This window comes from Aquila chrysaetos, chromosome 12, assembly GCF_900496995.4.
Source record: "Aquila chrysaetos chrysaetos chromosome 12, bAquChr1.4, whole genome shotgun sequence".
Lineage (NCBI taxonomy): Eukaryota > Metazoa > Chordata > Aves > Accipitriformes > Accipitridae > Aquila > Aquila chrysaetos.
Genome location: NC_044015.1, coordinates 9,798,051 through 9,821,553, shown reverse-complemented (window position 1 = coordinate 9,821,553; position 23,503 = coordinate 9,798,051). Strand labels below are relative to the sequence as shown.

The 23,503-nt window shown below is 44.7% G+C and overlaps 1 protein-coding gene across 13 annotated transcripts in view; it reads left to right on the top strand.

Annotated features, from left to right (window-relative positions):
- The window catches only part of CEP350 (centrosomal protein 350), a 79,511-nt gene extending 62,230 nt beyond the window's left edge, over positions 1-17,281 (top strand). For all 13 annotated transcript variants that reach the window (XM_030031631.2, XM_030031635.2, XM_030031638.2 and 10 more), the window contains 6 exons: positions 525-607; positions 1,308-3,391; positions 4,376-4,777; positions 4,862-5,008; positions 6,170-6,292; positions 13,136-17,281. In XM_030031631.2, the coding sequence (XP_029887491.1) occupies positions 525-607; positions 1,308-3,391; positions 4,376-4,777; positions 4,862-5,008; positions 6,170-6,292; positions 13,136-13,300 (3,004 nt within the window). In that variant the 3' untranslated portion in view covers positions 13,301-17,281. The remainder of the gene's footprint in view (positions 1-524; positions 608-1,307; positions 3,392-4,375; positions 4,778-4,861; positions 5,009-6,169; positions 6,293-13,135) is intronic.
- The last annotated feature ends 6,222 nt before the right edge of the window (positions 17,282-23,503 follow it).

Below are 23,503 nucleotides of genomic sequence, written 5' to 3'. Positions count from 1 at the left end.
TAAATTGTGCCAAATGGCTGTGTGGATTACAGACCTGAAAGAATTTTTTTGCCATTTTGGTCATTCATTATGCCTGCTGCACTGTGTGAGGCAAACCATTCATCTTTGCAACTTAAATCTGGTTTATATCTTAGGTTTTAAAAGGTAGAGAGAGAATTCAGCTGAATTCTGCACTTCCTGCTGTATTTTTAAGAGTTTCATTTTCTCCAGCAGATGGTGCAATTTTATTGCATGCAAGTAAAAAAAAAGGGGCAGGGGGGGTGGTCTCTTTTTTTGGCTGAAAAAAAAGCTAAAGTTTGATTAGTCTTTTAAAAAATTACTTTCCAGGACTTGCCAAACTCTCCTTTCTGTCCCTATTCCTATTTTCTAAGGTCACAGTATGTTGACAAAGCAAACTGTTTATTATCATTGGTGTGGTATTATAATTATAGATGCTTGTATTTCCATTTTTATCTATTAAAAAAACCCAAAACAATACACTCTGGTGTAACCATGATTCATGCCATCTGATTTTTCAAATTTAGGCCTGAGACAGCTAAAAACTGGAAATCACTGGCTGAATCAGAGCGATCCAGAGCATCTTTGGAATCCATTTCAGAGCATGCAGGTATGTAACTGGAAGAATCTGTACTACAGATTAAGATCTTGAAGACTGACCATTTTAAATTTCTTTAATCTTTTCCTTCTTGATTCACGAAGAGGTTTTAATAGAGCATGCAGACTTCATAAAACCATAATGATCAAGCTGTATTTTTTACTATTTTTATTTAGTAGGATTCTGCTTTTGCTGTTTCCTGTGTATTCAGTATTTAGTTTTGTTCTTGCTGAGGTTTGTGTGAAACCATAATTACATGACAACCTTTTTCCTTTCTTTTGTTTTCTGTTCCTTTATCACTTGAGGAAAGTAAGGAAACAAAAAATAGAGAATTTAGGAATGGGGTTTTTTTGAGATACTTTTCAGTGTTTTGCTGTTGATCATTATCTAACCATTATCTGCAATTCTAATCTCGCTTGTATTTGCACCTTGCAAACAAATAACTGAGTCCTTACCTTGAGCTCAGTATTGTATGGCATTATGAAATACTGGTAAAAGGAACAGAATCAGAAACTGAGTGTAAGAGCCCTGCAACTGAAAGAATGTTGCTCATGTTCACAGGACTGCTAGAAATATGTTTCCAATGCACTAGTTTGTATCTTCTTTTAGTATAGAAACCTTGTTGTTAATTTTGTTGCCTATGGTTGCAGTTTTCCATAAAACAATGCAGGCTATATGATCTGCTGTAATTCACTTTTTATTTTCCTTCAAGATGCTGTGTCATCAAGAACTGAGAGATCGGTGTCTGTGCACACCAAGAAGGTGGCTCTGACAGATGTTCATGCAGAAGAACCTTCTGGAACATCTTCCTCTGTTTTAATGTCACCAAGGAGTTACAGAGCAGGATCTGGTGACTCCTTAGATAATGTACCCTCATCATCTCTTCTCAAAGACGTGAAAGACATTAGCAGGATATCCCATGGGTCAATGAACAATGTGGTAAAAGCATCCAATGATGAGGCTGCCTTCAGTCATAAATCTGAGATACAGGAAGACTTGGAATACATAAAGTCTGAGGAATATGAGATTGAAGGTTCTCACGTTAAGCCTTTGGAGAGTTCTGATGTCTTGCTGACATTAGATAAAGAACAGGAGAGCTTATTGGACATCCTTCCAAAGAAAGTCCTCCGTTCTGAAAATGAACACTCTCGGAAGGGACTCTTTGGTTTGGCTGTGGAAATTCTTCATGGTACGGAAGAAACCTTAGAACAGAGACTGGCAGATAAAGATGCTGTAACTGGCCCAAGTGTGGAAGAGTCTTCTCACAAACTGAGCAAATCAGCAGAGGAAAAAGGTTATCTGCTTTCAGAACAACTCTTTAGTCAGAAGGAGCCATCATACCTTGAAGACTTCGAAGCATCCTCTTCCAGAAAACAAGCATCAGCTGAAGAAACACTTCCTGGGGAACATCACAATGATGACTTGGAAGCATCTCTTCTCTCTCCTAATGGGGATGCTCAGTCACTGACAGAGCAGTCACAGCACACACAGACCAGCAGAAGCAGATCCACCAGCCTTGGCAGTGATGGTGAAATCAGTGAATACCTCAGTGACAGGTCTCTCTCTCTCTCTGGCAGCATGCATTCAGAGAGGTTATTAGAACTTAAGTCCCCAACAGAACTTATAAAAAATACTGAACGCAGAGATGTGGAGCAAGGACAGGCCCCTACTGAATCACCGCTGTGGGCCTCTGTTTCGATCACAGAAGAAACAGATAGTTTGCCAAATTTCAACATTGGTGATAGAGTACTTGTGAGTAAAGTCCAGCCTGGAACATTGCAATTCAAAGGCTTGACTAAGTTTGCCAAAGGGTTTTGGGCTGGTGTGGAGTTGGATAAACCTGAAGGGAACAATAATGGAACTTATGATGGTATTAAATACTTTGATTGCAAAGAAAAGCATGGTATTTTTGCTCCTCCTCAAAAAATCTCTCACATTACAGAAAGTATTGATAGCCTTTTAGACACAAATAAGGATGAAGACTCATCCTTTGATGATAGGCTGGAGAAGCAACACAAAGCTGAGCAGAAAGACAGACAAAGTTCCAAACCTGGCAAAGAGGATGAAACCCAGAGCAGAGATGTAAGAGAGAGCTATTCCCAGGATAAAGCTCCTGTGGACACAGCTGTTTCAGAAGCCTCAGCTGAGGAAAGAATTGATGAGGAGTCATCTCCTAAAGCAAACAGCATAAAGGAGATTTCTGTAGCTTCTGAATCACTTGCCCAAGAACAGTCAGTGGTGGATTATCTGAAGCATGCTGTAAAGGAGGAGGCCAGCCTTGCTCCTCTCATTTCTGGTGTTGTGGATGAGATTTCTACTGTTCAGTCAGATGACATCTCAGATTTCCTTTCAGAAAAACTGGAGAGACAAAAGACACTGGGGGAAGAATGTGCTGAAAAGTTAGATGATCTCTCTCCTGGAGTTGTGGAGAAGCCTGCAACTCCACTTCTGGATTTGCTGACAAAAGAAAAGAACCAGTTAGAAGCCCAGCTTAGACTACCGCTTAGAGAGGAAGAAAAGTCAAAAGACCAACTGGAAAAGGTCAGTTTGCTGACAGACAGTCTACTTAAAGATTTTGTGAAAGACACAGTCAGTCAGTTACAGCAAATAAAGAAGGTCAAGAATGAGAAAATCCAGCTCAGCAACCAGGAGCTCTGTGATGTGAAGGAGGAATCCAGTATCCCATCCCAGCAGGTAGAAAAGCAGATTCCTGACGGACTGAACAACTTTTTTCTAAGTTCCGATTTGGAAGATGAAAGAGAAGAACTTTCTTCTCCAGACATGTGTCCCAGACCAGTGAGTAACAGGCATCTTGCACTGATTTTAAGAGTTGATTTCTCCTTTGACTGATGATGATTGCATCTGAGGAATGCAGTGTGGCACCAGTTTTTCTCCCAAGTTCTGTTCGGTGATGTGGAGATTGCCTGTATGTGTGTGTGTTTGTGTATACCAGTTCTCGGCTCATTTTGGTAGTCCTACAGGCTGAAAGACACATTTTGGCACATGAAAGTGAAAAATACTTCTTTTGGTTAGGTTGCATCCTGCTTACATGTTCAATTTGTATTTAATCTTTACCCTTAGTTTTTATTCTAAAAATGGCAAAATACAATAGACTGTAAACTTACCTCTGTCTATTCTTGATGCGAAATAATCATACTCAAACATAATTAGTTGCTGTGGAGGGTCATTAAGGTGTCAGACTGCTCTATCCACTGAACTAGTATATCATGAGTAGTGGAAGTTCAAGCTTCCTCAGAACAGCCATTAATGATACAGATACAGGATTTGGCCTTTCTGCTGAAGATCCCAGTAAACCTGTCTGCTTTGCCATTGATCTCAATATATTCTCATCACAGCTTCAGCCCATTTCACCAGTGTGAGCACTGCTCAGTCACTAAAACAGCCATCACCTGCTAAAAGCTTTTAGGCTGTTGATTTAGATCTAAGACTGCTGGTAAGTGAAGTGAAAAGTTGTATGTCACATTATCAGTTTTTTAAACCACTCAGCCTTTCATAAGTTAAACATTAGGACAGACAGTGAGCAGGACGCACAGTCTTTTAAGCTCCGTAGGAACCCTCTGAAAGCATTCATCACGAGTGGTAGAAACCCCAGGTATTTGAATCAAAACACTTATAATTTTACCGTGGGCTATTTATTATTTTTCTGAGTATTTGTGCATATAGCGCCAGTTACATCAGTAGAGCATTTTAAAATGTAAGCTGAATTAGACAACAGTGTGACACCACTTTTATATTTACTCTGTGGCTCTTAATTCACAGGAAAGTCCAGTGTTTGGTGCCAGTGGTCAAGAAGAGCTTGCCAAGAGACTGGCAGAGCTGGAGCTCAATCGGGAGTTCCTGAGTGTGCTGGGAGATGATCAAGACTGGTTTGATGAGGACTATGGCCTGAGTTCCCGTAAGGTTCAGCAGAAGCAAGCTGAGGAACCAGCAGTGCTGCCCAAGGTAGAACCACAGAAAGTGCCAACAAAGCCATGTGAGGAGCCTTTGGCAGTCCCTCATACTGCGGTGGAGGTGGAAGGTATGGTGCATGCAGCAGCTGAGGAACTCTGGAAACTGAAAGAGTTGGGTCATGATCTTCAAAGTTTCAGCCTTCATACAGATCTTAGTAGTACCCTCAAAGAGCAGGATACAGACACGATCAACAAGCAGGTTTATAAAAAGGTACAGTCTTCAGGCATTTTGGTCTTGCCCTTTGAATGTTTACCATGAACAACAGAAGCCTTAACTTTTACTTCTTTCTTTAAGGTGGTATTTGATTTAACAAGAGAGATCTTTGGGGAAATCTTTGCTGAGGATCCTAATCTAAATCAGCCTATTTGGATGAAACCATGTAGGATTGCATCTGCTTACTTTCGCCGAGTAAAAGACCCAAATGATCTGGATGAAATCAAGGTAGGAAGAATTTTGTCATGCTGGGAAAGTGAGATGAAAAATATTGTACTGGCATTTGCCTGAGTGTTAAAAAGATCATAACAGGTGTATCCAGCAAGAGATGAGGAGAGAAATGAGATTACAAACTTGAAAAGGAGTTTGTCAAAATGGTCCTTTTTTATTCAACAGATTTGCCTCCCTGTCCTTTTGGCTGGTACTGGTTGCTTTTAAACCTTAGTCCTCTGTGCAGCACTGCCAGGATGACCTTGATCTTATAAAATTGGTATGCTGACAGACTGCTGCTTTAGCATTTTTCAGTGGAACTCTGTATGGGTATATTGGCATGGATCCAATAGTAGGGTTGGGCCAAATGGGATGAGCTGGATTTTTTTATTCAGACACACCTGTGCCAACTTCACTGAGGACAGCAGGAGTTGCCCAGAGGGACCTGAAATTTGACTGGTGAGGGCATTGTTGTATTTGGCAAGCCAGAGGAGGTCTTCTGTTATTGGTGGTAGTGCTCAAGAAAGGACAAAACCCCCAAAAGCTAGAGCCTGACTGGACCTAGGTTAAACTTTCAGGGTTGGACATTTGGAAAAAAACTGTCTCCCTGAAAGCACCCAACAAAGAACCTTCCATACAGCTCATCAGGACACAAATGAAGACTTCCACCTGTACTGTTTTTTCTGAAACTGGGGGGAAGGGTGGCTGTATTTTGATTAACCTGCTGAAGTTACAGCATGTTAACTGTCTAGAAAAGACAGAAATAGTATCTAGACCACTCAGTTGAGAAGACTTTTAAAAGCATGTGGCAGGGGAGAGCAGGGGCACAGGACAGGGACACTGAACTCCCCCCCTGCTTTTCTTTAATATTCTCCCATAAAATGAATTTTCATAATCTCCTATTTGCTGTACCATTTAATTTAAAGTTTCTGTTCTCAAGATTGTTACAGCAGTGGGTGTCATTTTTTTTTTCCCCACTCCTGGGTTTAATAATTGTTCTGCCTGTGTAATGCTGCCTCAAAGACTCTCACTGTAACTTTCATGCAGACACCATATGTCTCTTAGCTAAACAGAAGGCTGTTACACATTCTATAATGTCACTTTTTAGGGTAGGTACTTCATGCATACATTTCATTTCTTAGTGCAAATGTGATAAATCTCACCTTTACTGTTCTGTAGAGCTTCATTGCAGCTGAAGTACTGAAGTTGTTCAGCCTGAGGAAGGAGCCTAATCACAAAACAGACTGGCAGAAGATGATGAAATTTGGGCGGAAAAAACGAGACCGAGTGGATCATATACTGGTCAGTGGATGAAAAGCAATCATGTCAGATACTGTCCACCAGACTCAAGTGTGACATATGATCATATTTTTCAGTATTCAATCATGCTGTTTAAAGAATACAAAGTGTGCATGAGGTCTTGATAGAAGGTGTTTAATTTTAGAGAGCACCTTATTGACAAAAACAGAAGTCCAGTGCCAGTGAAGTAAGGTGACTTGAGTGAATTCTCTGTTCATGCCTACTGATTTGACTGGAGTATAAATTTGGCCACTCCCAAAAGTTTAAAGCATGAATTTACAGGAGACACTGAAATATTTGACTGGAAAGAGAATAAACTTTTTCTTTGGGAAGGGAATATGTTTTCCTTCTTAATTTACTTCAAAATGTTTTTATTTTGAAGTAATATTGTTTAATTGGAGACAGTGATACTGAGAACTTAATAGACCACATTGCTAACCAGATTCAACTGAAAGGTTGCAAAAGTCATTGGGTTAGAAGAGCAGACTTCAAAGAGACAGTATGGGACATGATAGTACCTAGTACAAGGTAACCAGTCTGACAGATGGTACCCACAGCTAAGTGTTTCCTCTAGTACTTGACATGAACCAGTGAATGCAGCTGCCAGTGGGGCAGAGACAGTTCAGTGTTAAAACTGCATGAGATAGAGCATGTCTGGCTGTGTACTAGTTTTTGAAAGTTACTTGTTGGCTTGTATTGCAGGATGATTAACATCTTTATTGGCTATAATGATAGTGAAGGTTCTGCTTGGGAATATGAGTCGTCATTAACACCATGCTTCACTTAATTATACCTGAAATTGATTCCACACACGCACACATATAAGTAACTTCAAGTCATGGGTTGTGTGGTCTCTTAATTGCACATCAGTGGAAGGTTTCCAACACAGGCTTTTTCCCCGGGGTTTAATTGTATGTAAATAGAGTATCTATGTATTGGACCTGTATATCCTAGTACACTTGATTCTGGGATACACTTGATTCTGGGTTGTGGAGGCTGTTAAAGCATGCACAAAGAAGACTTATGTTTAGATTACCGAGAGAACTAATAGTACAACTATTATGCTTCTGTACCAATTTCCTAATTTCTTTGAACCATACCTGGAAAGAAGGATTCCTGACTGGAAAAAAATTGTTCTAGTTGAAGACATCCAAAGTGCTTTAGGTGCAATAAGTTTGAAGTTCAGACAATTGGGTCTGCGATTTACATGCAGACCCAGACATTAAAGATTAATGGAGCTCTGACAAGTTTGGCTTAATAAATAATGTGTTTAATTTTATTTTGTTCTCACAAGAATGTGGTAATAAAATTTTAGCTGAAGTCTGGGAATAACTCTGTGAAGGTTGCAGCATGCCAGGCTTTAGAAATAAGGCAGTCTCAGTGGCATTGCTAACAAACTTGTACTGTAATGTGAGACGCTATCAGAGAAACTTCTAACTGAAAACCTAAGGACATAGTGCTCATTTTCTCTTACCTTGTTTTATTAAAATCTCTATAAGACATGAGGTATCTGGATAGCTTTCTCTGTCTCCTAGTCAGCCTCCAACTTGTGCTTAAGGTCATGAGTTCTGTGATAACGCAAATCCAAGGTCATAAGTGGATATACAGGTCTGTGCAGTATCTGCTGCCTATCCGCTACTAACTCATGGTGTAGCTGTAAACAGAGAGGTCAGTTTTGGAGTTTTCCAAATTTTTTTTTAAGTATATTCAAGTAGTACAACACAGCAATTTCCTGAAAGAGAAATCAAGACTTTTTTGGTAGGTTTAGGTGCTGTAGAAGCTTCTTTAGAAATCACAATTGAAAATGCTTTCTTCAAGTTTTTGTGAAGATTTAGCCAATATATGCCTCTTGCAATGTGCAGGGGATGTCATGTGAGTACGTGTATAAGCTGATTGATTCTCCCCATTCTTTTACTGCTTATAAAGACAAAGACTGTTAAAATAAAACATGATCTTTCTAAAGCAGAGGTAAACGTTCTTAGGCTTCTGTTATTTGCATTTAAATATTGAGCACAGGTCCTTCCCAGTTTCTTCATTTCCCCTTCAAGTAAACCTAACCTTCAAATGAATTTTCTATTGAGACAACTATGTATTTTTAGTGACTTCGATGAGAAGATGAAGCACATCTGACCCAGGAGCTAGGTATGACTAGGGTAGGGGTTTTGATAAAGAGGAAGTGGAGTCTGTTGTATACCTTCTCCAGCATATTGGCAATGACTGTCAAATAGTGACATTGTCTGCCTGGATGGCTGAGTGGCTCTTAAGGAGCCATGGCTGTTTGGTGAATCTCCTTTTGTTTCTTCTGAAGGCATAGAGCAAGTGCCAGGCTATTCTGCCCAGCTTAATCACTCCCTGATTATCCCTGGATGTGTCTTTGTGTTTATCATACTAAACCCAATTGCCAGTGGTTCTTGTCTCCACCAAAGGTCAGCCTTGTGGGGAAAGGACACAGTAATAGAAGCACTCTGCGCTGTGCTGGTGCTCTCTGTGATGCTGGGTCCTGTGGGTGACTGCAGTCAGCCATCACACCCGCTAGAAATTAAGGGGAGAACAAGATGGATTAGTCCTTCACCTCCTTGCTCTGCCTTGATCTTTGCTACTTCCCCCAGTCACTGCATCTTTAGTTGCACTTTCACTCTCATCTGCTCTTTTCCAGCATTGACACCAACATAGTTAGCCATGTTTTTCTGCCAGTGACAAAAACTCCACCTTCCTCTTCTCCTTTTTTGCAGTACTGTTAACTTTGATCAAGCATCTCTGTCCTCAGAAAGCATTTGTAATGGGATTTCTTATGAGTTCTCTGGTCTGCTGGATAGTTGCTCCAGTTGTTAACAGTTACAGCAAAACTTGGCTTTCAGTAAACAAGTACAGGAGGTTCACATTTATGAAAAGCTACTTTGTTTAAAATCAAGCTAAAGGAACGTTTAGGTGCTTACTTTCTTATTCTCATGTCCCTTTGTGCTGCCACCTTTATCACATGTATGCTGTCTGTGCTTTGTGGGAGATTCTCAAATGTACACATAGGCTGAGGAGCTGCATTTCGGTACATCAGGGCTGCCTGCACATTTCAAAACCTTTTTCTAAACTACAGCAAGAACCCTCATATCTCTTTATTTAAAGTTCGGGTGCTAAGAATAGACTGTTTCCACCCCTTTTTTTTCCACTTGGGTCTTCAGCCAAAACTCCCTGTTTTGCTGATCTGTTTGCATGAGGCCAGAGCGAACTTTCTAAGCTATTGCTTTCCCTGCCACCCCGCTTTCTGTTTTATCTGGAGCTTGAGAAAGCAAAGCTCACCTGATACTGCCAAACCTATGTGTTTAGTTTTCACACCTGAGAAGCCTGCCAACAGTGCTGAAAAGTACTTGATCTTTTGACCTGTTGACTTAATGGCTAGAATGTTTCTCTCCATGCAGAAATTCTGCAACAAAGCAAAGCTGTTCCTATCAAGCTGGCTTAATCAGAAAGCCCACTTCTGCAGCACTCGAGATCTAAACCCAAGGGGAGTGCAACAGTAAGAAGAGAATCAAAGCCTGGTTGTATGCACAGTTGTGTGTCTTAAGATTTCCAGGTACTCTTGAGAGTGAAGGGCTGTGAGAATGCACCTGCCTGCCTTCCTCCTACCAGAATTCTTCCAAAGCACTAGTTTGTATCTGGATTTTTATTCTTTTCAGTCTCCCAAATGATCTAGTGACTCCTTAAGTGTAGTTTATTTTGCAGATATTCATGGTTTTGAATGGGAACCTTCAGAAATCAAAACTTATTAACTTACTCTCTGAAGTTTCCTTCAGATTATATTAAGTGTTGCTTTTGGGTACTGTGACATTTATTAGATGGCCAGCAGGATCACACTACCTTGTTACCTCCTGATTTTTCTTTTGTGTGCATGCCTCCTTCTTTCTTTCTGTGTTTAAAAAAAAAAAAAAAAAAAAAAAGCATGCATACAAAAAAAAGTGCACAGAAAAAAACATACTACCCAGCCTTCTGCATAGTGTCACTACTTATCTTTTCCTGTAGGATGGAATTCAGTTTCATTAAAACTACTGTTCTGACATTGCCCAACTGCAGTTTCTCTTTGGTATAGAGAACTTATTCCTGGTATATGTGAAGTTTTACTTTTAAGTTCTTGCACATTCTCATGAGAAATGCTGTGCATGTACTGAAGACAATGCAAAGCCCATTTCCATGAAAGACACGATAGTCACCAAATGTAAGCAAACTGTCTTCATTGCTTAGAAGCCGTTTGTGGTAATACAAATGGATCAAACCTTTCCCAGGCAAAGATGTCGCAACTGCCTTGGCTCAGATGTCTGCAGCTATGGCTGCAAAGCAGCATGGCAGTTTCCACATGTGTTCTGAATACACAATATACAAGATTTGCCTGCAGCTGTGAATTGCACATTCTCTTAGTTTTCCAAAAATATGCTCGAGGAAGTCCTCCTAATGCCAAAGGAAATTGTGCACCGTGCCTCTGAGAAAGGGGGGAATGATAGAGGCAAGAGGAAAATTAATCACCGATACTGTTTTTCTTTCTTCATCTTTCCACTGCTCTTTAATGTCCAGCCTTTCTCTGCCTGGATCAAGTTACCCTATCCTCTTCCCTTTACTGGCATTTCTTTATCCTATGTGTATCTTTTTCCTCCTGGAGCACAGTAAAGGAACTGTCCCATCATATTGTTGCAGGTCAGACAGAATAAACGGCAGCTTAGTTTGGATCTGGATATTGGGGTTTGTTTAAAGGCCAGGGAGATCAGAGCTTTTAACCTGCGTAATTATTTTACTCGCTTCCCCCCACCCTCGGTGTTACATTCACCAGGTCTCGACTTTGCTTCCCAGCAGGGAGGTTGCTGCTGGCCTGGGAGGGTCAGGCAGAAAATCGCATCAGTTGGTATTGTGCAGCTGCTCCTGGTTACCAGTCTTGGACATCATTGGTCAAGGTCCCTGGGCATCCCCCAGCATTTGTCTCCACCCACCTCCTTCATCTCCAGTATCTTCCCCCATTTCCAGGGTCTTTCTTCCAGCCAGGATCTTCACCTTCTCCCCTTGGACCTCCTGTTTTCTCTCCCAGACCACTTCTGCTTTTTGAGAACCCTTCTTTTTTGGCACCACCTCTTCTTTTCGTGAACCTTAGCTCTTGCTTTTCCTCATCTAAATAGCCTGTGATGCAGACACACCACATATGGTCAGCCTCCAGATTGGTGCTTCTATCATATTCCCCTTTATTGATGGGAAGACTTGTGACATGCTGCTGTTGTTTAGTCCAGGGTTTATCAGAATTTACAACCAGCACATACTGGTTGCAGGCAGCACGCTTCTGCTTGAGAGTTCGGAAGTCTGTTTTGGACATTCACCCCCACGCAAATTTACACCCAATTATCTGCCACTTGTTAGCATTCAATTTAAATTATTTTTCACCTTGCTGGGGTAGTGCAGAGATTTGTAAGCATGTAGCATGACCCTTCCAAAGCTGTTTGCAGGATGTGATCCCTGCCCCTCTCCCTGAGCTCTCTTAAGAGAGGGAGAAAGGAGCTGTCAGACTGAAACCCCATGTGTAACTGAAGCCTTATGCATGGCTACAAATGCTGAAGCAGTGCCGGTTCCCTGGGGTTCCCATAGCAGCCCATTCTTGGGCTTCATACTGTGTTTTGGTTATTGAATCATCATTATGCTATAGCAGCTGTCACCTTCAAAACAGACATGTTTCTGGGTGGTTTAGCTTCAGGCAAAAGAGGGAGAGAGGGTGTTGGGGCTGTAGCTCTTGTACCCTCTTTAGATAATGACACTATTACATATTGATATGTGGATTTTCAGTATGTTTTAACCTTGTTTTGGCAGCGTGTAGGTGTCTGGCCCACTTGTCTGTGTGGACAGTGTAAATGTATTTTGAGTTCTGAGTGTAGGATTTACAGTCAGGGGAGCTTTCTGCTGAAGCTGAGCAGAGAAAGAGCTTTCAGCAGGTTTTCTTTGTCATTTTTAATATGAGTGATGTTTGCATCTACTCTTTCTTTTCTCAAAAGTTTGATCTTTGTTAGGATGTATCTGTAATACTGAAGTGGTCACTTAGACAAATTTTTAATAAGTTTAATTGGAGAAATCCACTTTGAGGAGACTCTCAATAAGACTTGATTTGCTGAATGAAATTATATATTTCTGTCTGTTACACCTATTTGCTAGTGACCAGTAAAACAGGATTTTGCTTGTCAACCGTTTAGGAATAGAAGGAAATAAATACACTTTGAGTTACTCTTTTAGATGTAATGGTACAAAATTCCATTTGTAATAATGAAGCATGGAGTATTTTGTGCAAATGAATTGTAATGCTATCATACAACACATGCCAGCATTTTGTCTTCCTGTACAAGAAAAGTTAGTTATTTCCTTTAGGTTTTCTAATTCTTATTCGAATAAACTGAACTGCAGTAAAATGTTTTCTTTTTCTCCTTCCCCTGTTCAAGGCCTTTGCATGATTTCCTACCAGTTTAAGCTGCATGGAATCAGCTTCTTGCAAATACACAATTAGGGACTTTTTTAATGGAGCTTCTGCTGTTGGCCAAGAATATCCCATTAGCTGAGTTCCTTCAAGTGAAAAACTTGTGCAGGAATATGAAATCCTTTAAAATGGGTACTACAGTGAAAGGTAGAAAACATTCATACAGTGAAATAGTCTGGTTCAAATAGATCTGTGTTCATTTTGCTATTCCAAGCGTTTCCTGTAATCTCTTACAAAGACAGATACGTTGTTGGCAGATGTGCACTGTTTGGGACTCTTTCTGGAACTTAGCAGGGGATATTATCCTAGAGCAACAGAATTGTAATGTTTGTATTGCCTTTTCCTTTCTACCCTCCAAGGTGCAGGAACTTCATGAGGAAGAAGCACAGTGGGTGAACTATGACGAGGATGAACTGTGTGTAAAGATGCAGTTGGCAGATGGGATCTTCGAGGCCTTAATCAGAGACACTGTTGACGTACTGAACCAGATAAATGAGAAACAGCGGAGATTGCTGCTTGTCTGACAGTGCTGAAAATAAACTTACAGCTACGTAACCACTGAGTCATGGGTCTTTCTGACTCCTGACGTACTCTCCACCCTGCAACTGCTGCTGCTGGACTTCCATGCGTGGGGCTTAAAGGCAGTTCAGATGTGATTAAAGGAACCTGAATTTGCATCCGCTGCCACTAGAGACCTTGCACCAGATTTATTGTTTGGAACAAGCTGATCCCTCACTCGAGGCTGCATTGTGAAGCGCTCAAGACTGTTCGTGTGCCAATGCAGTTATGCCACATAACTGTCAGCAGCTGTCTGGGGCTATGGCCTGGGGCTTTGACATGGTCAGCTTGTTCTCTGAAAGGGTTGGGTTAAGTTGGGATATTGGTTGTTTTGCTGGAATGGCTGTCAGCCATCAGTACTCGTCTTGTCTTTAGAAATGTGAGTAACTTGAAGAAGAAATGGTTTGATCAGGTTTTAGTCATAAATGGAGACTTACCGTACTGAACAGTGTTATAATCTTAACACGTCTTCTCCTGCAGCCCTAACAATGTGCATCAGTTTCTTCTGCTCCAGAGCCCATTTAATTCCCTTCTCTGTGAAGTTGGTTTTCATCTTTCTTCTGTGATGTGGTGCCAAGTATGGTGCCAACTAGTCCAGGGAAATTAGATGGTGTTGCTTTCTGTATTCAAGTAAAGAATTCTTGCTGCTTTTCCTACGTAGCTTGCTTCAGTCCTGAGGTGGAGCAAGATAAAGGCCGCCTAATGTCAAGTGTGAAAGATGAGCCCGTGGACAACTTTCTTCCTACCATGTAGCACTTCTCTTCCTGGAGCACCAGCTGCTCCTAGATAATAGATACTCAGGATTTTCTCAGGCACGAGACATGCAGGAGTGGAAAACATTTCCTCACAAAAATTTGGCCTTCAATCCCTCAGCTTCCTCCTTTACTGTCACCTAATAAATCAGAGAAGCTGTTACTTGAAAAATTTAGAGAACAGAGTGTATTCACCAAAGAAAGCGGTGTCCAGTGCTTGACTGTCTGCATGTTTTGTGCTTGTGGGTTTTTTATTTATTTTCAGATAATTTATTAAGTGGGTTATAGGAGAGTGTCCTGTGCAGTTGGCTGCACTGTCTTATGTTTTGGGACAGCCGAACTTGAGAAAGCATCTGTTCTGGAAACTTCCAGAGCCCTGTATTCTTTGCACAAAACCTCCAGCTTCTCAAGGCAGATACAGGGAGGGGAAGGTATGAAGAACCAAACCACAGTGACCAGGGGTGGGATGCGAAGGCAGGACTAGGAATGGCGCTTCACCACACTTGGTTCAGAAACAATGGAGAGTTGAGGGGGCTGAGCTGAAAAATGATGTGAAAATTCCCTGCTCCATCTGTTTCCTTTCTTTCACAGAACTTCTAGGCCATGGGCAGCTGTTACGTGGTTGATTTGGTGCTGGGTTCAACTGCAGTGTCCTTCTGCTGAGTGCTTGTTCCTAACCTGTCCCTCCCATTCTTGTGTTTTCCTTGGAGGAACACAGACAATCTGGGGTCAAACGTTGATGCCTTAATAGTGGATGTCCCTGTTTGCTAACCTGGGACAAGACCCAGAGGAGAGTCAGATTCTTCAGACACATTGGAGTGCAGAAAGACACTTTGAAGCCCTCAGAGGTGCCCCAAAGATGCTGCAGCCCACAATAGGTGTGGCGGGGAGATCTGTACCATTTCATTCATCTGCTTGGTTCTTGGGCTTCCTGCTGTACGTACCTCTGCTACTGCTCCATTCTGTTTTCTCTTTTCCACCTTGTTTTTTTTTTTTTTTTTTTGACAGCTATCATTGGAATATTTGCATTTTGCACAATGACACATAGCTGGTAATTCTTCAGGGACAGCACTGGGAAACGTTGGATTTGTCAGAGGTCCATGTAGATTCTCAGATGTAGTATTGCCAGCACCTCACTTGTGAGTTAATGGTGAGCCATATTCATGGGAGCTTAATGAGCGGAAGAACAAGGAGGAGGTAATGGTGTATAGGAACACCTCCAATGGGCATATGCATGTCTGTCCTGCAGTAGTGGCCCTTCTGGCTGGCTGGAAGTCAAATGGTCTTGGTGGAACATTGTTCAGCATTTTTTCCTAAGTGATTCACTTGTCCACGTAAAATGTCCTTATGCTGAACCAGGAAACTCTTGAATGCTTAAGATAGAAGCAAACTAAAGCTGCTACATTTAACCAGCATGGTGTCACTGATTGGGTCACCACCTCAGATTCCCTTTCCTGGGTGTACCTTTTTCAATAGCAAGGATTGCGATTTTTATGGGTAGCAATTACGGAAAGAAGGCAGAAACCTGCAGCATAGGTTTGTAGCTGGAGTATCAGAGAAACAAAGTTAGTTTCTGTTCCGTAGATACTGTGGCCAGTGTTGAGTAGGTCACCCTGCATCCCCGAGGCTTTTCGGCTGTTCTGCGGGGCTGGCAGGGCTTTTCTGGTTTGTCCACCAGCAGGAAGAAGGTTGTACGGTTGGCCTGCCAGGGTACCAGGGACCATTGGAGACTGTATGCCTGTTGTCTTGCTGACTTGGATAGTGCTAGTTTGGTACCCTCAACAGAAGTAGTAACTATTTTTACAGCTGTTTGGGCAGAAGGAAGCTGTGTCTAAGTAATGGCTTTATTCCTTTGCAAACATCACCATTTATTTTTGGTAGCAATCCTTGCTAGGAGCAACCCTAAAAAGACTTGAACGTACATGAATTATCTTCTCAATACCTCAAGTGTGTTGAGTTGCTGAGTTGAGTGTATGCTCAAAACCTCGAGTGTGTTGAGTACTTGTGGGCTGATGATTACCGCGATGAAGTAGTGGTCTGTCTGGGTCGCAGCTGGTAACAAGGAGGTATGGGGAAGCCTGGAGTCACACAAACAGGCTGAATTCTCTATTTGTCTCTTCTCCCCAACCTTCCCTTTGTAAGAACAAGATGGTATTTCTGGGTCCTTGTTATCTTGGTGCAACCACGTTAGAAGATTCAAGGCTGAGATGTTTTTTTGAGACCCATGAGCTGTTCGGGGTAGTGGCTGTCATCACTGGGGAGATGCGGTTCCCTCTTTGGAAGGATCTTGATGCCAGGTGGGAAAGCCCAGGCTTGAGAGGACAAGCAGTGCGAGTACCTCTCTCACAGCAGGATGCTTCCTGAGCCATGCTGTGGAATATCAGTACTTCTGCCTTTCAGAAAAGGCTTGTTGCTCACAAGGTGGAATGAGGGATTGAAAAAATCCCATCTTGTTCACTTTCCTTTCTTGAAAAAGTGGCCTTAGCTTTTTGCAATACTTGAATAAGTGTGTACCTGCAGAAGATCTTCAGTAGCACAGTGATAGAGACCTTTTAAGTGACTATTCTGTGAGGAACTGCATGCAGTTCTGACTTTCATAATCCCTTTACTACATTAAGAACATTAGGAAAATAAAGTACTTTTCAGCAGAGAAACAGTTGAATCTTATAAGGTATTTAGTGCATCTGAAGTGTTTACAAATCAACTAAAATGGAGAAAAGCAAACTATTGAACTTATTTGTAATTTAAATGTTAAATGCAAAATTATATACAGATGAAAGAGGAATACTGTAATTAACCTGCATTTACTAGTTTTTTCCTTGACTTTGCAGAGCCTTTTGATATACATTTGCAAAGCCGCCTTTTGGGAGGCTCCGTCTCCCTGTGTACTGTGTTGTGGAGATGCTGAAAAGAAACCTGTTTACTGTGTATGTGTAAATAACCTGGTAACTTGGTTTTTGGGCCAGTTTCAGCTAATGTTCACATCCAGAGCAGCTTTGCACAGTAGACAGACCCAAGGATGTGGAGGGTTGTTTTGGTTTGGGGTTGGTTTTTTTTTTTGGTTTTTTTTTTTTTTGTAATTAAGAACTGTAAAATAACCAGGGTGGTCCCTGTGTACACCAGTGTAAATATCTTTGGTAACTGAAATGTACTTTAAGAGAACAAAATCTGTAAATAAACTGATTTATAAATTAATCTTGTTTCCTGGTTCTTTATAAAATGGAGCTTTATAATTACCCAAATGGTTGCTAATTCTGAAGGTGTCCTGGAGATTTGTCCCTTGTATGTTCCCCTTTCTGTCTGATGCTGTACTTGGGATGCCAATCACAGTCCACAAAATCCCATTAGAGTTGCCTTAATTATAATTATAACATTATTAGAATTTCCTTATTGTTAAAGCCAAGTGTTGATAAAAGCAAAAACAGAAGACAGCATTGCATAATCATTGCTGGAGTGCACAGTGTGATCTGTGGGAGAAAAATTACTCCTTGCACATGTTTATTTAAAATAGGTTTTAAAAACTCATACTTTAAAACATTTGGGGGGGGGGGGAGCTATTTTTATGCTAAACAACGATCTTGGAATTAAATTCTTCAGAGCCTCAGTCTTGTTTCGGATCCCTCAATTAGGCTCCTAAATTGTTACAGCTCTACAGAGCTGCTGTTACCAGCACTGATCACTTCTTCACCAAGGGGGCAAACATTGCTCCCTGGAAACTCTATGTATTGGTGGAACTTTCCTAAATCTTTGCTGTTTCCTTTCCAGCAAAAAAACCCCAAACAACCCCACTTTAACATATGAAAGGTCCTGGAGCTCTTTAAGAAGACAGCTGAACACTTGCAGTGCCAAAGCACAGGCATGCAAGCATGTGGCAAACAAGTGGCAGTGTGAAATGTGTTAAGACCAAGCGTGCTTATTGAGCCTCCTCAGTCCCTACAGCTGCTGCTGCTCCTGTACCTCTGCTGTGTTTTGGTGCCATTTATTAACATACAGCCCAGCAGAAAAGGCTTTGCTTTCCATTTACTACAGATGTCTACAAAACCCAGCATTGGTCTTTCTGGCTTGGAGGGTGCTGTGTGGCAGTCTACTCACCGCTCTTCTCTGCCTGGGAGAGGCGTATGCATTAAACAGGGCGGGGGGAACTTTGTGAACAAAACCATTGCAAAGGCATTGCTCTGTGCTGAGCAGTTATTTGCTCTTTGCTTTTCCTTAGCAGAGGTACCTCATCCTGGAGGAGGACTTGCTGCACTCAGACTTTCATTATGGAAGCAGCTTTGCTGCAGTCGCGCGGTGCCAGCGTGCAGTAGGAGTAGTCCTCAGTGGAGTGTGCCAGGAACGCTGTCCACAGCCCTCGTACAGACGGAGAAGCACGTCGTGGCCCTCTGAGCTCGGGGGGTTGAACCGGCCAAAGCGTGGCGGTGGGTCGTTTGACGTCCAAAGGGCTGAGACAAAGTGGTGCTGCAGCCTCTGTGCTCTCATTATCGAGCAGCGGGAGAGCATCTGTGTTGCTGCTTTCCTCGCCCTGCAGTGATTTTGCTCCACGAGTCCTGTATTTTCGGACAGTGATCTACTTGCAGCCGTCAGCATCCATCCCTGGAGTGGCTTAGAGTGCATTTCACATTGAAAAAAAAAATTGATCTGTGCTTCTCTGGCTAAAGAACTGGCTTCCCTTTAAAACGGCTCAAGCGATGGGAACGCTGCCACGGTGCTCTGGCGGGTGACACAGCAAAATGCTGCATTGCTACTGCTGTCCTTGCCCAGGATGCCCAGTAATCAGCTTGATGAAGGCTCTAATTTCCTCATTTGCAAGTCTACGTTGCTTCACTTTGGCACTGACTTTCTATGGTGGTGTTTGTGCAACTCTTCCCAGAACCCTCGGAACGCAGTTGCCTTTGACAGCCATTTCACCCAGGGACCTGGTGAAACTGCCGGGTTGGGTAATGGCAGGCAGCCGCCCTCCTGACAGCACGTTGGATTGAGTGGGACTGTTTTGGTGCCACCCGCTCCCAGGTGCCTCCCCGGGGAGGTGGTGCCAGCTGCAGCCATCCCACATCCTAAAATGCCTGGTGAGCACTGGAGCACTTGAAACGTTGACTCTGCTCCAGACATCTCTGCCTTGTGCTAGGCAGGGTGCATTCTGCAATGTCTGGGCTGTCATTAACATGGCCTCAAAAGAAAAGGAGCTGGTGGGGAGCTGCTGAACGCCGGCAGCTCTCTTCAGTGAGCAGGAAGGAGAGGAGGGGGGCTGCCCAGCTGCTGGCACCCAGCCTGGAGCATGGGCCATTGGCAGGCAGGAATGCAGATAAGACTTAATGGAGTTTGAAAGCATAGGACGCTCTCTGGGATGGGGGTCCTGTGGGGGAGGGAAAGGCACCTTGAGAGGTCTGGAAACTGGAGCAAACAAAACCCATAGCCCTAGCCCTGTGCCCTTTCTGCCTCTTCCCCAGTAAGATCTGGCAGAAATTTGGGGAAAAGGAGGAGAATAGAGCTGTTGGGGGGCAACAGCTCCATTCAGGAGGCTCAGGGTTGGGCAGGAACAGGGCATAGAGGGGAGATGTTTGGGGGAAGATGCCGCCTTTTGCCTGCCAAGTGTGCTGTGTGAGGATGGCCTGGAGTTGGTCTGGTTGGTTCCTGCTCTGAATGTTTCTCTTGGCCCCGGTTTTCCAGCCCTTTGCTCTAGCTGTGCAAGACCTGCTGTGTCCCTTGGGCTGCATTCCCTCCCTGACGTTGGTTTCAGGTGGCTTCCTCTTGCAGGCGGACTTGTCTGTCACTGACCCGTGAAACCTAGGCTGACTCGAACTAGGGTTTTGTCTGAGAGTTTGCTGGAAGTGGAAATAACACCAGTTCTGGGGAGTGTCCCAGAGATGTATTCACTTTTATTCCAGCAAAATAAAGGAGGCTGCAGGGTATCCTACCGTTCATGTTGCTTGGCTCGAGGAGCTCAGCAAGGAGCCTGGGCCAGTGTCTGTCTCCTGCTGTGTTGCTCCATGGAGGTGATGGAGCCAGTGCTGCTCAGTGAACCTGTGATTTGGCACACGAGTCCTCGGTAGGTGACACCTTGCTTACGTTGCAGGACTACTGCCATGGCAAGAGAGGAGTGCTCCGTTGTCATCTGTGTGGTATTCTCAGTTTCATGCGCTGCAATTAAACCAGCTGCCAAATAATGATGTGGCAAATCTGGGCGGTGTGGCCTCCTCCGATCTGCTCCTGGAAGCTGGGCAGATGAGCTGGAGTGGAAAACATCTGCTCTGTGCATCCTGGGTAATGGTGATGATTTATGACTTTAAGTAGATCTTAAATTTGCAGGTAAAACGTTTCCTACCCAGACATACCAAAGACGACACCAGTTCTTCCCGGTCCCCCCAGGTCCCTCCAAAAAGAGTAAGGGCAGCATCGCTGCTGTCCTTTTGAGCAGGGATGAATCAGCAGCAGGTGAACAGCAGAAAGGGGCTGGTACTGCTGTAGTCTCTCTGCAGACACAAACTATGTGAACACATTCATCACATCCTGAGAATGCACCCCGGATTTTCTTTTACGTCTATTGTTATTACAGGCTGGTTGGGCTTGAAACATAGAAATCAACTGTATCCGACCAAACCTGTCTCGTGTAGTCGGCAATTCCCAGCTACCAGTGGGGGTTACAAGGGGCTCTCCTAGTCTTCATAGGTGTGAGCCCGGCAGAGCTGATGCAGGGTGTGGGAAGCAGCTGGGGTTCACATCTACCCCGTGCGTTATTCCCTGTCTCGGCAAAGCCGCGGAAGCTGGCAGGTTTATCGCGCAGGTGCTGCCAAAGGTCTTATCTGCCAAGACATGGTTTCAAATGTGTGACTGGTGCCACCAGTGGAAAAGTGCCACCTGGATTGGAGCGTCCCAGCTGACTTCAGCTGGCTGGGAAGTGGCAGGTGGCACAATTTTCACTTGCTATCTGAGGCTGTTTGGAGATGCTCATCGGGGAAATGAGGCTTTTTCTTTTATTTAGAGAAGGACCACATTTTAAGTGGTGCTGTGCTCCAGATCGAGGAGGGCTTCACTGAGTTCATCAGTCCCATCTTGTGAAGGCTGGAGGGAGAGGGAAAACTGTCGATTTTGGTGAGATCTTAGCAGCCTTTGAGGCTCTCAGCCTGTTGGTGTTGCCCGCACCTCATTGACTTCAAGGAGATTCATGCTGGCTTTAGTCTGGGAAAGGAGATTTGAGAGCTGGTGAGCTTACTGAACTAAAGCCACTGCTCAGCTGCTGCACGGGGACTTGTGCAGTGCGGGAACCTCTACAGTGGTCCTTAGCCCGTGGCCTTGCTACATAGGAGTGAAGCACATCTCTTCCCAAAGTTAAGGGTGCCAAGGTGGGCGCTGAAGGCTTTGCTGTGCAGCGCAGCTGAAAACCAAGTAGGTTCCTAAATGTGCCAGGAGAGCCTAAAGCTGGGCTTTACGGCTGGCTGGGGGCTCAGCAGCCAGGCATCCGGAGTCACCCAGCACCCATCCCCTGTACTTTGCTGCCCACAGGCTCTGCTAGCAGGGAGGCGGTGCGAAGCAAGAGAGGACAAAAAGACAGGCAGTGCTGGGAGGGCATTTCTAAAATGTCCCTGGACTTCTGCTGTTTCTTGATTTTTTTTTTAATTAATCTTAGTTATTCTCAGATCCATCTTAAAATGGGTTGTTTCAAAATCTCTGCTTCATCTTTGGCTTTCCATGCCCTGTCTCAGGGCATTCTGCAATGAAAATCCGGCTCTTCCCAGTTTGAGGTGGAAGAAAAGCCTTGTCTCTTGCTTTGCAGCAGCATTAAAAGGAAAAAAAGGCTTTGGGGGCAAGTCTGTGCCTGGAAAGCCCCACACCCTGCCACTGAAGGAGGCTGTTCCCTGGGGAGCTGTGGGGACTGGACGTGCCAGCCTGGCAGCAGGGTCGTCGCTGGCGGTTCCCCAGGCAGCCGGAAGCAGGAGCATCCCCACCCCGGGGCTTCGGGGGATGAGCAATGGCATGGCTCACCTCAAAAGGAGCCAGAGCCCCGGGGTGTGGGCTCTTGCCCATCTGCCTTCGGGTTAGATGCTGCTTTTGCATCTAAAAAAGGATTCAAGGAATTTGGGCTCCCTGGGAGGGAGGGGTGAGCTGGAGGGGGAGGGTGCTGGTAATTAGGCTGCTGCTCAGCACCTCTCCTTCACCGTGATAACCTAATCAAACCTACATGATAACCTAATCAAACCTACAAGCCCTTCAACTGAAAACTTTAGCCCAGGGTAAAATAACGGTGATGACATCCCTAAGCACAGGCATTTTTGTCTTTTAATTGCCAGCTGGATAAAGACAAGTCGAGGCAAGGTCTCTGGTAATAGCGAGGGACCACCTTTCAGAGCAGCCCTGCATGGGCTGAGCTGGACCTCTCTGTCTCCTAGTTGGACAGCAAAGTGTGATAATCCCTTAAGCGTTTAATTACAGCTGGCAGGGCTGGAGCAAACCAATTTCTGCCCCGTTTCCACCAGCCGGAACCCGCAGAAGGTGCCTGGCAGCAATCCCGCGAGGGTCGTGTCAGGCAGGCTCTGTCCCCCACAGCTGGGACATCTCGGGGAGCCCCGTAGCTCCCCCAGAGCCGTGTCCCGTGTGGAGGCCCCTGCCCTCCGCTGCCACGGCAAGGCTTGCTGTGGCAGGCTTGTTTTTCTAGCATGGCGGGTCCGCCTAAAATACCTAGGTGGGGCCCAGCATGGCTAATGGCCTTCCTGGGGACGGAGCCAGCAACCAACCCTCAACAGCAATGGACACCCCCAGCGCCGGGGGCCCCCCGGCCTCAGGGGCTGGGGAGGGAGCGGAGGGCTGGATTTCAGGGCTGCGTCCACCCCGGTGGTACCCGGCTCTGCCCTGGGGCACTGGGCAACGGGCACCTTCCGCCCGGGAGCCAGTGACGTGGGTGTGTGCGTGACCAGTGGCACGGCCGGGCTGACGGGGAGGCTGTGGCCGGACGTGGGGCGACCTGCTTTTTTTTGGGTGGAGGAGTTGGGTTTTGGGGCCTCGTCGGGTATCCTTGTTGCGCGTCCCTGGCGGGCTTGGGACAAGGGCGGCCGGGTCCCCGGGGTCCCCCTTCTTCGTGGCTTTCCGGCAGGCGCTGCCCGGTGACGCTGGCTGACATCAGGGCGCTGCCCTCAGGCCGGCGGCTCCCCTCAGGGCTGACCGTAATGGCGGCACCGCGGGTTTTGGGCCTGAATCAGCCGCCTTCGCCTTTCCTCGCTTTATCAGAGTTTTATAATTTTATGCCATCTGTCCCCTCGCGGGGACAGGGTAGCACTGCGGCCTCGCCCCCTTGCCCGGCGCGCTGCCTGATGCTGGGGAGGGGCAGGGGGGGCTACTTGGGGCACCCCCCGACGCGGGGGTGTCGGAGGGGGTGCAGGGGTGCTGCGGGGTGTGCCGCTGCGCTCCCGATAGGGGGCGCCGCGC